This window comes from Orcinus orca, chromosome 4 (genome assembly GCF_937001465.1).
Source record: "Orcinus orca chromosome 4, mOrcOrc1.1, whole genome shotgun sequence".
NCBI classification, from domain to species: domain Eukaryota; kingdom Metazoa; phylum Chordata; class Mammalia; order Artiodactyla; family Delphinidae; genus Orcinus; species Orcinus orca.
Genome location: NC_064562.1, coordinates 133,123,024 through 133,139,428, shown reverse-complemented (window position 1 = coordinate 133,139,428; position 16,405 = coordinate 133,123,024). Strand labels below are relative to the sequence as shown.

General features: G+C 37.2%; 1 protein-coding gene and 1 long non-coding RNA gene across 12 annotated transcripts in view; one reads left to right on the top strand and one right to left on the bottom strand.

Moving 5' to 3' along the window:
* The window catches only part of LOC117199543 (uncharacterized), a 167,427-nt gene that overhangs the window by 35,771 nt on the left and 115,251 nt on the right, over positions 1-16,405 (bottom strand). The gene's annotated exons all lie outside the window — the stretch shown is intronic.
* PDE5A (phosphodiesterase 5A) overlaps positions 1-16,405 on the top strand; it is a 136,796-nt gene that overhangs the window by 75,907 nt on the left and 44,484 nt on the right. For both annotated transcript variants that reach the window (XM_004265087.3, XM_004265088.3), the window contains exons 9-11: positions 162-249; positions 10,882-11,057; positions 14,249-14,308. In XM_004265087.3, coding sequence (XP_004265135.1) covers positions 162-249; positions 10,882-11,057; positions 14,249-14,308 — 324 coding nt within the window. The remainder of the gene's footprint in view (positions 1-161; positions 250-10,881; positions 11,058-14,248; positions 14,309-16,405) is intronic.

The window sequence follows — 16,405 nt, the reverse complement described above, 5'->3', positions numbered from 1 at the left end:
CTTCATTATAATTTGTACATTTTCTGCACTCTGATGTTATCTCCAGCTAATAAAAGATGAATATATTAGTGGCTTCCGAGGTCCAATATAGTTTCTATAGCATCTAATGGACAAACAGTCTTCTCATAATATTTAGCTGTCTTGTTTTTGTTTTTGTTTAGAATGAAAACACAGGAAATGTAAAACAGCAGTGCATTAGAAGTTTGCTTTGTACGCCTATAAAAAATGGAAAGAAGAATAAAGTGATAGGTAAAGCCTTTTTGTTGACCTCTACTCTGCACTTATTAAAGAAAAACATGTATTCTCAGAAACGTCTTTCAAGTGTAAATTTAAAGACTAAAATGTTTGAAAAAAGATAAAAATTGGAATGATAAAAGAATTTTGAGATAATTTTATATTGATAAATGTCAACAAACATTTCTTAAATATCTTATTAACTATGATGTATTTTGGTAATTGTAATCCTGTTTCAATAGAAGTTTGGTTTAAGAATGACATGTTGAAAGTTAGCAAACAGGGAGATCAAGTCGATGATGTATATTGTTTTAGGGCCTTACTTCTTGGTTTCTGGTTTTTCTTTTTTGAATACATGGTTTAGATTGTAGGTTGTATTCATTGAACACTCCGCTGCTTTAGGCACTTGGGATAAGTCAGTGAACAAGCAAAAACCCCTGCCTCAGGGAGTTTACATTCTTACATGAAGTTTAGTAAAATACGTCTACTGCGGGAATGGTGGAAGGAGGCATTCTCAGAAAAATGAGATGATGTTTCCTGTTATCGACATATTTATTTCTTGGCATTGCAGGTTATATTAAACGTAGAACAGAAAATGTGAGGTTTTATATGCCAATCGTGCATGATTGACACTGTGAAAACAGTCTGAACTGTTAAATATTCTCCCAAGAACTTGGAACAGAGGCTAAACTTTTAAATAAAAACCCTAACGGAGCAAGGCTTAGCTATATAAATTTACCTTAAAAATTCTGATGAGTTTCCAGGTTGTAAGATTTGACTGTAATTTTATTAAAGAAGAGTGTTGGTCAGAAAGGTGTGGGGGTGGGGGGGAATCGTTCATGAAAATGGGAGGAAAAAAGGACAAATATTGAAAGTGCCTCTCCAGTTGTGTGCAGTAGTCAGGGAACCTTTGCCTCTCACATGGAGATGGATGAAGAAGGTTGTAGCAGTGTATAGGGTATGCTGACCTCTTGGCAAGGCCAGCACTTGCGTGGCGATGGATGCAGCAGGTTGTAGCTGGTACTGCTCGGTGATTCCAGTCCGTCTGCTGGCATGCGTCCTCACTGTGAGATGGATACATGGGCTTATGCCATTAAACAACCCACCAGTCTGACTTCCCTTGTTCTGATTATTTTCTTTCCAAGATACGTTAACTCATAGGAAGAGAATGCATTCTTCATATCCTCTCGAATACACTGCTCGCTTTGCCAGTTGTTTCTCATTGTAAATCGGTGAACTGGGCTTGAGGCAATGGGCTGAGTTGCAGGTGCGCGTACTCGGGTTCCTGGGACAGATCTATTTCTTGTTGGACATTGATACTATTCTGGTTTTATAAATCAGTCTTGTGAACTTAGGTACTGTTCTCTACCCCAGAGAGTGGGATCTGTCCTCAGCATGGTAAACTAGTTTGTAACCCTACAGGGCTGGGCTTGCTGACTCCAGTGCATTGCCTCATAAAGCCTCTTGGAAACCAGCCTGGCGATTCCCTGAAGGCTGTTCATCACCTGCACGCTTCTCAGCTCTCAGAGAAAAAAGTAGAGCCTAGTGAATCCATATGTCAGCTCTCTTTTCAAGATTATCACCGATCAGATCTCTAATATAAACAACAGAAGAAAACTGACAAGGGTGCCCTACAATATGAAACTACATAAATGTTTAGGATATAAAATTTTATATTCTAGGAGTTAGGTGAAAACTACATTATAAATGTTATGCTTCCTTTTTTTAAAATTTTTTTTGAATTTCATTTTATTTTTTTTACAGCAGGTTCTTACTAGTTATCTATTTTATACACATTAGTGTATTTATGTCAATCCCAATCTCCCACGTTATACTTCTTTAAAATGCTTTTTCATATAAGTATAGAGCTTACCACAAGATGCCTTTGACCTTTGAAAATGTGAAATGGATTCCAGAAGCAATGCATCATTTACTAATAAGTTCTGATAAGAAGGAGGACAGAGTGGCAACTTGCCACATCAAGGCACATCATCGCTTTTTCTCAGCAGCATCTCTTTGGAATAACTGGGAATGGGGAGTGGCCGAAGGAAGTTATACATTAGGCTTTTTCATCACTTTACACATGTGATAAGTAAGAGGATTTGGGGGAAGTGCAAAGGTCCCTGGATGGGAATAGGGCTCACAACATCCGGCTGGCTCCACTCTCCCTTTAAGCATTTAAAAGGTTATGGGTGCTTCCCTGGTGGCGCAGTGGTTGAGAGTCCGCCTGCCGATGCAGGGGACACGGGTTCATGCCTCGGTCCGGGGGGATCCCACGTGCCGCGGAGCGGCTGGGCCCGTGAGCCATGGCCGCTGGGCCTGCGCGTCCGGAGCCTGTGCTCCGCAACGGGAGAGGCCACAACAGTGAGAGGCCCGCGTACCACAAAAAAAAAAAAAAAAGGTTATGGGCTTCGAGCCCTGGTCCGGGAAGATCCCACATGCTGCAGAGCTACTGAGCCTGTGCGTCACAACTACTGAGCCTGCGCTCTAGACCCCGCGCGCCACAACTACTGAGCCCCTGTGCCACAACTACTGAAGCCCACATGCCTAGGGCCCATGCTCCACAACACGAGAAACCACCACAGTGAGAAGCCCGCGTACCTCAAGGGAGAGTAGCCCCCGCTTGCCGCAGTTAGAGAAAGCCCGTGCGCAGCAAGAGCCAATGCAGCCATAAATAAATAAATAAATTTATTTTTAAAAAAAAAGGTTATGGCCACATTATTCAACTAACTAACCTTTCAGATCCCTTCAGAATCCACATTCTGTGTTCCTGTCACTGTTTCAGACAAGTGAACAAAGAAAGAAATACCAGTTGAAATAATCAGACTTCTCTTGGCATACATTTTGTGTCACCCTGCTTGATAACAGAGTCAAAAGTAAGTAAATGTTGTCTTTGGAAAGGAAAAATTCCCTGCCAATAAAAAGAAAGAAAGAAAGAAAAAATGATTTCCCTGGTGGGGTTTCTGGGGGGGCATTTTCAGGTTAATTTCAAGAGGGAATATTTCCAGTGTTCCCTGCTGTCTTTATAAGTGTGACAAAACAGAGAATTTGAATTCTCAACTATACTTTGTACTCACAGATGCAGCATGGAAAGTATCATGGCCATAGATCATTTTTCTTACATGTCACACAGACCAGATTCTGCTAGTATGTAATTCTAATACAGAATCCCCACAGAGTTTCCATGCAGAAAGACAGACGGGCCCATGTGTTTTTGGTAATCTTCTTTCCCTTCCTTTTTTTTCCCATTACTGACAATTAGATGAAATTATAGACATTAGACCAGTATGGGGCCTGTTGTATCACCAAATGTATTCCCTGAGGTATTTTTTCATATCAAATGTTTTCTCAGTGCTCTGGCTAACACAGAGTGTTTCCACCACTTTGTTTTCAACACTATTAAGAAAATACTTCCTCATTCAAATTCACTTATTTTAACCAATTATATCCCCTATTTATTAGACTAAATTTTCCATGTCAATTTCAGGGCATATTTTGAAGAAATTAGTTCCATTCCCATCCAAAAAATATTGTTGAGAACATCTCCACTTTAAATAGCTTACATTTTCATCTTTTTTTTTTTTTAGTGAAAAAGTAATAAAAATCATAGTGTTATACCACACGTTGTTTGACAGTGAAGTATGAGAGGGGAATATGTATTTCTTACTGAATATATTTTCTAAACTGATTTCCGTCCTAATGCTCTGCTCATCTATGTGTTGCAATATGATCCCAAGGCATAAGTAATATTGTAAAATTATGTAAGTTTAAATTTGACTTCTTAATTTTATTTTTCATATTAAATTATATCATTTGGCAATATCACTATTCATTTGTTTTTAAAAATATTTGCTAGGATTTTCCTAATGCAAATATTACACTGTGCAGTGTCGTCCATGGTACATACTGCTTATATTGCTTAAAGTATACAGTTTTTCCCAATTAAAGAATTGTTAATTATGATCAGTGATAAGAAGTGCCAGGAAATAAGGCTGTAGGGGCAGTAATAATGGGAAGAAAATGACAAAAAAATAAAACTAGGAGATTATAGCTTGAAATTATAAAAGTGAAAATCTTTAAAATAAAAATAAATATAAGGATTATAGTTTCAAGAATTGATTGAAGAAATAGAAAAATAAGAGAAACCTCATAGTAGCCCTGGAAAACAGAGACGCTTACCTTTATTGGACCAGAAACATTGAGGAATTTCTAGAAGATAGGAAGAATATACTATTTGTAAGAATACATTTTACACAGAATGGGAAAAATTTGAGTAGAGATATCAATATCAGACAACGTAAATTTTAAGGTAAAAACATATAATATACAGAATCACTTTGCATTGATTAAGTTAAATTCACAGAGGAAAGTGTAATTGTCATAAATGCTTCTATAAAGTAAATAACATCACTGACATACAAAAACCAAAGCTATTAAAAATACAAGGAGAAATGGACAAAATGGTGATCATAGTGAGAGTCTTTAGTACCCTTTTCACAGAATGTTAAAGTACAGGAAAATATAAGGAAACATTAGAATTGATTAATACAGAAAATGAAATGGATTTAATTGGCATATAAATATTTACTTTTATATTTCATAGTTTAAAAACACAAATTCCTATCAAATATTCATCAGAAATTTACAAATATTAGTGATACACACACATGCAACACAAACTTAGTCATTTCTGAAAAGTAGAATTGACAACCACTGTCATGGATCACAGTGCATTAAAACTAGAAATGGGTAATAAAAGGATAAACTGGAGGGAAAAAGCTCACTTAGAAACTGAAAAACATTCTTCCAAATGACAAAGAAGAAATCAAAAGTCAAAATGAAAGTATAGCATTTTAGAAAATTAGTGGTTGTATCAATTTAACATAAAAACTCAAGGTACAAGGTCAAAGCTATATATATAGGAGTTATATAGCTTTAAATATTTTGCCATTATTAATTAGGACATAATGAAGTTATTTGAACTAAGTGTTCAACTGAAGAAATTAGAAAGACAGCACCTTTCTCTTTCTCACCCTCTATGCTGCCCCCAAAGTAAACAAATAAATAGGAAGAAAGTGAGCAAAGAAATTGAAAAGATAAATTTATGAAATGAGAGGGGATAGTAAAACGAGATAATGGGCAAACACAATAATAATAAACACAGATAATGAGGGAAATAAAAGAAACACAAATAGGAATGAGAAAGGAAATGTAATTACAGATACAGAAGAAACTTTAAATTTAAAAGATGTTAGATAATACAATGTACCAAAAAAATAATATGTTTTGATGGAATGGAGAAATTCTATAAAAATTGGTAATAACCAGTACTAACAGAAGGAGAGTTTAAAATTTTTCATAGAAGAGGGTGTGGGGAAAAGGGAACCCTCTTGCACTGTTGGTGGGAATGTAAATCGATACAGCCACTATGGAGAACGGTATGGAGGTTCCTTAAAAACCGAAAAATAGAACTACCGTATGACCCAGCAATCCCACTCCTGGGCACATACCCAGAGAAAACCATAATTCAAAAAGACACATGCACCCCAATGTTCATTGCAGCAATAGTTACAATAGCCAGGTCATGGAAGCAACCTAAGTATCCATCAGCAGATGAATGGATAAAGAAGATGTGGCACATATATACAATGGAATATTACTCAGCCATAAAAAGAAACGAAGTGAGGTGGATGGACCTAGAATCTGTCATACAGAGTGAAGTAAGTCAGAAAGAGAAAAACGAATACCGTATGCTAACACATATATATGGAATCTAAAAAAAAAATGGTTCTGACGAACTTAGGGGCAGGACAGGAATAAAGATGCAGACGTAGAGAATGGACTTGAGGACATGGGGAGCGGGGGAGTGTAAGCTGGGACGAAGTGAGAGAGTAGCATTGACATATACACTACCAAATATAAAATAGATAGCTAGTAGGAAGCAGCCGCATAGCACAGGGAGGTCAGCTCGGTGCTTTGTGACCACCTAGAGGGGTGGGATAGGGAGAGTGGGAGGGAGACGCAAGAGAGAGGGGATATGGGGATATATGTATACATATAGCTGATTCACTTTGTTATACAGCAGAAACTAACACAACATTGTAAAGCAGTTGTACTCCAATAAAGATGTTAATTTTTTTTTTCATGGAAGTAGTTGAGAAAGTTATATTTTTAAAGTCACTAACAAAACAAAACAAAACAACTCTTGCCCAAAGTAAATTCTTACCAAAGCAATCAGAGGACAGGAAAGGATGAAATAAGGTGAGGCATGGAAAACGCAAAGGCAAAATAACTTAAAAAATGATATGATTGTTGAATGAAAAAACCTAAAAGAATCAGCTGAAAGTACCTATCTAAAAAGAGACTTGTGGAAGTTCCTGGCTATCAAATTATTAAAAGAAAATAACTTTTTACAAGCCAAGACAAATTTGTTAGAAAATAATAATGGAAAAATCATCCTGTTTACAATAGTAACAAGGAATAAACTTGGTCAGAAATAGGAACATCTATATGAGGAAAACTATAAAAGTCTACTAGATAACTTGAAAGTCTTTAAGTTATCTTTAAGTAAGTGAACTGATATAACATTTCCTGACAATAAGAATCTATTATTTAAGATGTTAACTTTTTGCAGATCAGATTTATATCAATTTTAATACATGTCCTTATAAGATTTTTTTTTGAGGGGGTAGAGGAGTTCTTGACCAACATATATAAAATTCATCTGGAAGAATAGCATAAAAATAATCAGAGTTGATGGATAGAGAATTGCCTTGTCAGAAATTAAAATAATGCTGTATAAGTAACATTATTAAAAGTATTATATGTGTGCTAGAAGAGATGGCAAGATTGATGGAACACAGTAGAAAGTCTAAATGCAGACTCAAGTCTGATATAACAGTTGTGTTACTGTGCATAATAGAGTATATTTCATTGTTTCTAAGGTGCCATTGGTTGAAAGACACCATTTTATATATCTTTAAGAAAGAGAAAAATGATTTCAATTACATAATGACAAGCAATTGATTAGGATGCATACTGATTTCATAACATTTAAATGTGAAAAAAGTACATAGTTGAAATAAGTATGAATTTATTATTTAAGGTGACAATTCAAATTATTAAAGAATGGATAACTATTTATGTTTTGCAAGAATCCAGTAGCAATTTAGGGAAAAAAGTAAGTAGAATTAAAAGATTACATGTGATAGAATGAATCTGTAAAAGTGCCAGAGGAAAATATAGGTTTGTATGTAACTTTGAAATGGGGAAGCTTCTTTTAAAAGCAAGACACTATAGTTGAAAACTTAAAAGATAACTGTTTTAGTTACTTGAGAAATGAAATCTTTTCTACAACCAAAAAACTCCCTAAGTTAAGATAATTGACAAATAACAAGTGGGAAAAAATTATTTGCAAGGTAGGTGACAAGGGTAGAAGGGTAAGTCTTACACATTAACAAGACAGGATGCTAATTTTGGAGCCCATGTTGTGCAGGAGAGAGGACAGGAGACCACAAGCAGGATATAAGAATTGACCCCCTGCTCTGCCAAGAGGCCAAAAGGAAAACTGTGGTTGGTAACAACATCTGATCCCTGGAATTATAGAAAAGGAAACATAAGTGTGTGTTTAGAAACTGTCTAGTCCCTTCAGCATAATTTCCAAAGATGCCTTCAGTGCCAACTAGCTCTCAGAGCTGCTGTGATGACCGCGTGAAATAATGTCTGGACAAGTACTTTGTGAACTCTAATATTAACACTGATAGTTTGCTATCTAACTGTACTACTTCTTGGTTTTCTCCTAATATATTTTTGAATATTTTATTTTATTTTTGTATATAGTTATTGGTTTTTGTTGAGTGATTTTGTTTTATTTTTGGTTCTGCAATAACTACTTTGTTTTTATATATAAGTGATTCTGATTTTATATGGTTTACTAGTAGATGTGGCATTTCAAATGACCAGTTTTAAATTTCATTATTGTACTCTTCATCCACTCTTCCAGATCTTTAATGAATAAGTTGTGAAAAACATCTGTAAATGGGCCCAAGCTTTACATTTTCTCAAAGAACCCTATTTGTTTGTTATGAACCTTTTCTTCTTCATAGCTTTTTTTTTTTTTCCGACTTGGGTATTTTTGTTTGATAGAATTAAATTTTATGAAGGGTGTAAAGAGATCAACAGGATTGTCTTGAATGCTGTATAAACGTGACTGCTTTCAAAGAAGGATTAAATTATATTCCTAAAGGGATAATTTGTCTTTACCCATTTTCTTGCCCTGAGCGTAACTCTGTGTCTGCGTGTCTGTATCTATAGAGGTGGATTGTGACACAGACACACTTTAGCTGTTCTGCCCAGAGCTGTGGTTGTTACAGCCAACTCTTCCTACTTGTACACTTAACATGCCATTTTAGTACCTTTCAATTCCTGAGGTATTAGTTAATACCGCTTAATATATTCATTCACTGACTGTTGGCTGAGGCCCAGATTTGAACCGCTGTCCAGGAAAGAGTTCCTTACCTCGGTCCCAGGCCCAGCAGACTGCCTGATGGCCACGTCTCAACCCCTCCGGGTTGTCTTTTCCTTCCCATACGTGCAATCAATCTTATGCAGTGATATAAAGAAAAATCTTGGTTATGAAAAATGGCCATCAACTAGGAGAAAGCTTTAGTAAAGATTGAAAGGCAGTCACATTGTGATGTGAGGATAAGGCACAGAATGCGTGACCCTCAAGAAAATGTGATTTGGGAGATAGCCAGAAGCCTATATAAACAGTTCCATATTTATAATTTGGGGATTCACAAAGGTTGGCGGATATAACCCAGGCGTTTCTACCGTACGTGGGACATGGTCTTTTAAGGTAATGAATACCGGTTGCCATATTTACTCACAGTTTTTACTTGCAGTGTCCAGATTCATTATGTCTTGTTTAAAATTTTTCTTGATAATGGAATGTGTTAGAGAAGTAATCTCTGCCATACTAATACAGATAGATAAGGATGCCTTTACTGTCTAAAGTAGAAAAACTCCCACAAACAAAAAAGAGCAACATGAGAATACAGATAATTTGTAGGGTTAAAAATAAAGTGCACACCAGTGGTAATAAAGGGATTTCATATGCAACCATGCATCGTCACGGACGCTATAAAATCCTTTTGTGCTCCAGGAAAAATAAGAGATAACAGAATATAGTCTTCATGGGAAAGTGGTTTGGGTCAGAGCCGCAATCCTTCATTCTTTCATTAACTCAGTAAACATTTTTTGAGTCCTGCTATATGCCAGGCATTGCTGGCTGAGGAAGTGGAACTGAAAAAATAAAATCTCTAAGCCCAAGATATGTACGTCCAGAAAGAAAGACAGAAATAAAATCCCCCATGATACTCCAAATGATAAAGTTAAGGAGATAGAAAGGAGAAGTGGCCGCCTCACCCGGGAAGTGGGAGGCCTGTGGGAGCTCGCTGTGAAGGGCATGTAGGGATCTATTGGACAACAGGAAAGAGAGCAGTGGGGAGCAGAGTAGGCCAGCGGGAAAGCATAGGCAAAGGTGTGGGCAAGCAAAGTGCAGTCAGGGAACTGCTAGCAATGATCTGACAGGGGTGAAAAGGCACAGAGCAGCAGTGTGGTAATAAACTAGCCTTTGGGGCTAGGCTGAGCTGGGGTTTCAATTTTAGACATAAGCGTACTAGCTAAGTGACCTGGAGCATATGACTTAACCTTCCTGAGACTCAGTTTCTTCATCTGTAAAATGGGCGTGGGCACACCTTTCTCACAGTATAAACTGTGCAGACTAGAGTTCATGTGTGTATTAAAGCACTGTACCTACATGCACATGATGGAAGTCTATATTACATATGCAGAGACAGAAGAGATGAGGACTTTAACAACAGTGTGTTACCCAGAGGTAGGAGGTCATCAGACTCCTCACAGAGACCACTAGGCTCAGAGTCCCATAGAACAACTAGTTCAGTAAAGATTTGATGTAATCTTCTATTCATATCGACTACGTGTTTGACTTTCTAAGAAAGGCCAGGATTTGGGAGGTTAGGTTACGATTGTCTCCAAAGATTAGTTCTGCTTTTATTTCTCACTAAATAGACATTTCTATGTGCATTTATTTGTAGTATCAAAAATGATTGGAAATATGATTCTCCTGGATGCAGAGGTGCATATTTGAAACTTTAGACTGTCTATGTAAATTGTCTGTTTCATCCATTCTATTTTGTATGTAATTGTGTTATTTAACTTCTGGTTTCTCAGTAAGGAGAGGCAGTCTGTGTGACCCAAAATTCTGATGTGCATCAAAATTGCTCTCTTGGCAAATGTACAAAAATCCAATTAGTCTCCAAAGGACAAATTGTCTTTGGGGACTCAGCTGATCTGAAATTCGCGACCGAGTCTGGAAGAAAATAGTACTCTAGGATTTTTTGAACACAGACAACATACATTTAGGGCTGTGTGAAACAAGTTCTCATGTAAATTGATTCAGATGACTTTTCTAGCTTATATTTGTGAGGATTCATTTGCTTATTTGGAGATACCAAGCATTCCTAAGAGAAAAGTGTAAGACAGTCGTGGTGGGGGGGGTCTTAAAGTCAGTGAGAACTGTGATGATGAAGAGTAACATTTGCTTGACTTCTTGAATTCTTACAGGGGTTTGCCAACTTGCTAATAAGATGGAGGAGACCACTGGCAAAATTAAGCCTTTCAACCGAAATGATGAACAGTTTCTGGAAGCTTTTGTCATCTTTTGTGGCTTGGGGATCCAGAACACACAGATGTACGAAGCGGTGGAGAGAGCTATGGCCAAGCAGATGGTCACGTTAGAGGTGGGCTGACACGTACGGGACTTCTCAGTCTCTATGGCCAAACTCTCAACTTACACCTCTCCCTGTAACAGCTCTTGGTGTCTGTTACATCACTGTATCCTTACGACAGTCATGTGCTTTAGATGATCAGATCCTTCTCTCATTTAAACAGCTGAGGAAACTGAGACCCAGAATATTTTAGAAACTTGTCAGGGGCCTTATGACCAAACCAAAGCTCCAGCCGTTGGTCCCTTCAGTCCTCTGCTTTTTCGGCCAGAAGCAGTCCTTGACCTTAATAATCCATTCACACAGATGTCTACTGCCACTGCACCCCGTCTGTCCCTTCCCCATTGCCTGAGCCTCCCCATCTCTCCTTGTGAGCAGTTGTATTCACACGTTTTAAAAAACAGAAACAGAAATCCTAAGCACTCAGAATCAGAAATGAGGAAAAGTGAAAGTCTTTCAAATTACAGATTTGTGGATCCCACTTCTGAAAATTCTGATTCAATAAGGCTTGGGTAGAGGCTGGGAATCTGCATTATTACAGAGCTCGCCCAGGTGACTGTGAATGTGAACCACTGGCTTGGGGCACTGACCTCAGGCAGACTCCCTCCCAAGCAGGACAAGCCTACCCAAGTGGGCCAGCCCTTTCCAGATGTACTTCACTAACTGCCTGAAGATGTTCACTTCGTGTAACATGGAAATTTCTTACATCATAGACCAACTTAGGGAAATAGACTTCATAAAGGGCATTACTTCGTCCTTTATACACTGGTGTGAAATATACTTTAATGTTTGCCTACTCTTAGCTAGTAGGGATCAGTGGAAATCAATGTTTGGGATATGGATCATTAACTTTTCCTCCAACCCCTAATAAACAGATACCTAACCTAAAGAGCTAGAAGGATATATAAGTCAAGATTTACCAATAACCAAGATGGTATGCTTTACTTTCTAATGTGAATATATAACACTAATAGTTTTGCTATAGTGTTACATAAGAGACCTTGGCTTAGAAACCGGTAGAAATCTGTTTCAAATACACACACACATATGTATGTGTGTGTATATATACAAACAAATATACATATATTTCAAATTACATATATGCACACATGTACATATATGTACGTGTGTGTGCATATACAATTTTTAAGCAAATTTTTTTTTACTGTTTCCATGGCTTTGCACTGAAGAATTGAATCGAAGCCAGCTATCAATTAGAAGTTATCTCTTTTTAAAAAAACTTCCTATTTGGGAAATATCAAACATAATGCTAAAGTAGAGAGAATAGCTAAGGAGCCCCCACGTGTTCATTAGCTGTCTTCGGTAATTACTGACCTGTGGCTACTATTATTCCATCCATACCCTTGCTCACTTCTCTGCACTCTTCTTCCCTATTAATCCATTGATTATTTTGAAGCAAATCCCACATATCATATCATTTTATTCAAAATCTCTGAATATTTTCCTGGTTGAGATTTATTTCTATTTTTACACTATAGTTTTACTTGAGTTAAATATGAGTCATTAGGCTTTCACTTAATGTATACATTTCAATTTCAATTCATTATAGGAAGGCATATGTACAATCACAGGTTTAACCTTGAAAAAATTTTTTCTTCTGATGTATTGGATAAAAGCTAAGGACATGAACCCCTCATGTTTTCTTATGACAGGGAATTATTTTGACCTGGAAAACATCATTATAATGACAGTAAAACAACAACAATAATAGCTAACCTTTATCAAATGCTTACTCTGTGTTCTCACTTGTGTTAACAAAATTAATCCACACAACCCTACGAGTAAGGTGCTATTTTTATCTTCAGTGTGTGATGGAATTAATTTTTTTAACTTAGAATGTCCTGTTATTCCTTTATTCACTTATCCATGTTGCATTGCACTGATTTATATTAGACTAATTCATGGTCATAGCCTTAGCCTTTCTCAACAAACCACCTCTGTGGTGTCAGCAGCAGCTTAGCCATGACCTGTCCATTTCACAGGAGCAGGAGACAGCAAGTCCAAGGTTCCTGAGGTTTCCTAGTGATTAATGGTTCAAACACTAAGACAAATCAAGTGTATCATAGTATTATAACATTCTGAATCACAAGATAGTAGATGTATATACCATTTGGCTTTAGATTTTGAATTGCTTAAAATTTTAAAAACTAGTTCAAGGGAAACTAGTTTGGGCTGCTGAATTACTTGGCTCACCATTTAAAGTCTGAACATGGGATGCCTTTTTATCACTGATTTTAAAACTTTGAGGGATTTTAGTAAATCTGTGTTGACTCTGTCAAAAATGAAGTTTTAAAAATGTGTTTTTAAAATATGATAGTTTAAAATGCAATCACTACCTTGGTTTAAAAGAATGTCTAAAATATTATTCCATTACTTAAAAGTTACCACTTTTGAAAATGGGAATGAATGATTCTCATGTTAAGTTATAAGAAGACAGTAAACCTGCCTTACCATCTTCTTACAACTTAACTCACTAGGGCGATGGGAAGTGTACTAAATTGGGAGTTGAAAGCTGGGTTCTAGGCCCTCTTGTCTTCCCACTGGGTGTGAGCTCACAGCCGAGTCATGAGGATCCCTGAGCCTAGGTGTCCTCAGCTGTTAATGGATAGATTTATAGACCAGCCCTACTCTTCTCAGTTTTTGAATCATATGAGTGTAAAAGGATCCTTGAGTCTGTGTGACATTATATCTCCGCTGTGCAGTTTTTCCTTATGAATTCTGCAGTGGTTACATACTTCATCTGAGAGCCACTTCTAGGCTACTTTCTTTCCAAATATCAACGTTAAAATGTCAGTTTATGCAGAGGTCTTTTATCTTGATTCTGTACACAAGTAAAAATAACTAAAGTCAGTTTTTTTTAAAAGAAAGTGACCCAAAATTTTCTGTCAAGTTTGACCTAAGAGTGTGGCTTATACATAATGTGTTTGTTATATCAACAATGTCAGAGGAAAAGTGACAGTTTTCTTTGAACATAGGGAGTATAACTTTCTGTTTCCGTAATAAGCATTTGAATCAAAGTCTGGGATTTTCTCTCTGTTGAAGAAAGCAGCAAACAAGATATGATGTTCTGAGGAGTCTAGCCGTCTCTGCAGGAAGTTTTAGCAGAATCTCAGGCTTGAAACTGTGGTCTGTGTTTGGTAGTCCTCTCTTGTATAACCTGCATTCCTTCTTTTCTCGCCCTGTAGGTTCTGTCATATCATGCTTCAGCCGCAGAGGAAGAAACACGAGAGCTCCAATCCTTAGCGGTAATCCTCCTCCTCTTTCTTTGTAGAAATGAATAACTAGAGGCATCTAATTAATACATAAATATGCTTCTCTCAGGACAACTGCTTCTAGTGGTAATGGTCCCCTAGATATTTAATTAAATGTGGTACATATTTATATGGACATTTATAAAAATATCTAATCAAATCTACTTTCTTGCAGGGCTAGAAATTCACTGATAACACAGCAAAGGATAGCATCATATTGATTTTGTAATACATTATATGATTCTGATATTTTTCCAATAATTGTTATAATCTTTACATCTTTCTTAAGCCAAAATTAAATTTAGTTTTCAGTTCATGGGGAAGTGTGGACAGGCGACTGCAAGGTGGTTGGTTGGTTAGAGTAATAACAGCAAAGATTTTATAGCTTGTAACTGATAATGTACTCTGTGTTATTAAGAATTGAGAGTGATTTTAATTTCTGATCATATAGCTTACAGAATGTTACTTGAAATTGGGTTCAAATAAGGTCAGTTGCTGAATTCTCACTACATTCTTATTTAGGATACTATGAGAGAAAACCACATTGATATGTAAGTGGAATATCACGTGTTCTAGGTCTTGATTGAGATTGCCTTGGATGAGATTAATGAAAATTCGAGCCACTTACACATTGACAACCAAGACTGACCCTCTGAGTTTAAATTTACTTGAGACAACATAAAGTCTATATGAGATTTGGTGAGAGTCAAGTAAGGAATGAGAAGGGTCACTGAGATCATTGAGATTCTTTTTCTTTGTCGTCATCATCATGGCTTGCCAAATGTTCACCCTCCGTGCCCTTACATACATTTTCTCATGTAAGCAGGACAGCTGTGCTATGAAGCAAGGGACGTGCTCACGGTCGCAGTGGCAGGAAGTGGAGAGTCAGGATACAAACTCACACTGTGTCTCTCCAGAATGCATGCATATAATCACTGTCTTATCTATGATGGGCTATTAGGGAGAGAGAAGGCTAAAGATGATTCAGATATCCTGACCTTGGTAATTCAGAGAGTGATCATCCCATTCATTAACAAAAGTGGAAATATTAAGAAAGAAAACGGATAGATTTGATTTAGAACATGGTAAGTTTGAGGTAAGTGAACAACCAAATAGACATCTTCAACAACCAGGAAGGGCAGGTCTAGAGTGGGGAGGGGCTGGTGGGCAGAACTAGAGGCGGTGATTTGGAAGTTAAATCACGGGATCTGGGGGAGTCCCGTGGTAGTGAAAGACTGGGAATGGAGCAAGTTGGGGAGAGTGCAGAAAGATGTGCAAGGCTGCAGGCAGAACTCTTGTGGGTATAGGTTTAGATGGAAGGTGTAGGAAAAGAAACCAGCTAAAGCAGCGAAGTGGGAGTTAAACTGGGAGGAAGGTTTAGGCTAGGCAGTGGCACAGAAGGCTAGTAGAACAGTTTTTACAAGAAAGGAGATCCCATCATTTGTCATAGGAAGGTTGAGAAATAGGACTGAGAAGGCTGCTGGATTCAGTGATGAGGTGATTGTTCAGAAGGCAACTTCAGGAGTGAAACTGCAAAGGGTATGAGTAAATGGTGAGAAAATGGAGGAAATGAATACAGACTATTTTTAAAAATATGGTTTGTATGAAAGAGAGTGAAATAGCTAAGACAGGTGTTGGCTGCATCATGGGAAGTTTTTTACTTGTTTTGTTTTGTGTTTGTGAGCAGGGTTTGCTCACAAGCAGGAAAGCCAGCATGTTCTTGGACAAAGGCGTAAGGTCCAGGGTGAGTGTGAGACTAAGAAATTTAGTCAATTTCTTTCAAGCAATTGAAAGAGGTCTGGACCTTGAAGTGGCCTAGATATTAAAGAGACATTTCTTTGGCCAAGACGAGAGAAAAGGGATAATAATAATAGTAGTAATAGTAGTAATAGTAAATAATAATAGCTACGCTTAATTGAGCACTTACTATATACCTGGCATGTTTGAAGTTCTTTGTGTGTGTTAACTTAAGTGCATTAAATCCACAGCCATACTATAAGGTCAGTTTTAGCATTTTGAAAATGGAATTTGAGGTTGAGAGGGTTTAGATTGTCCTCCTCAGGATCTCCCAGATGGTGAGTGATGGTGCCA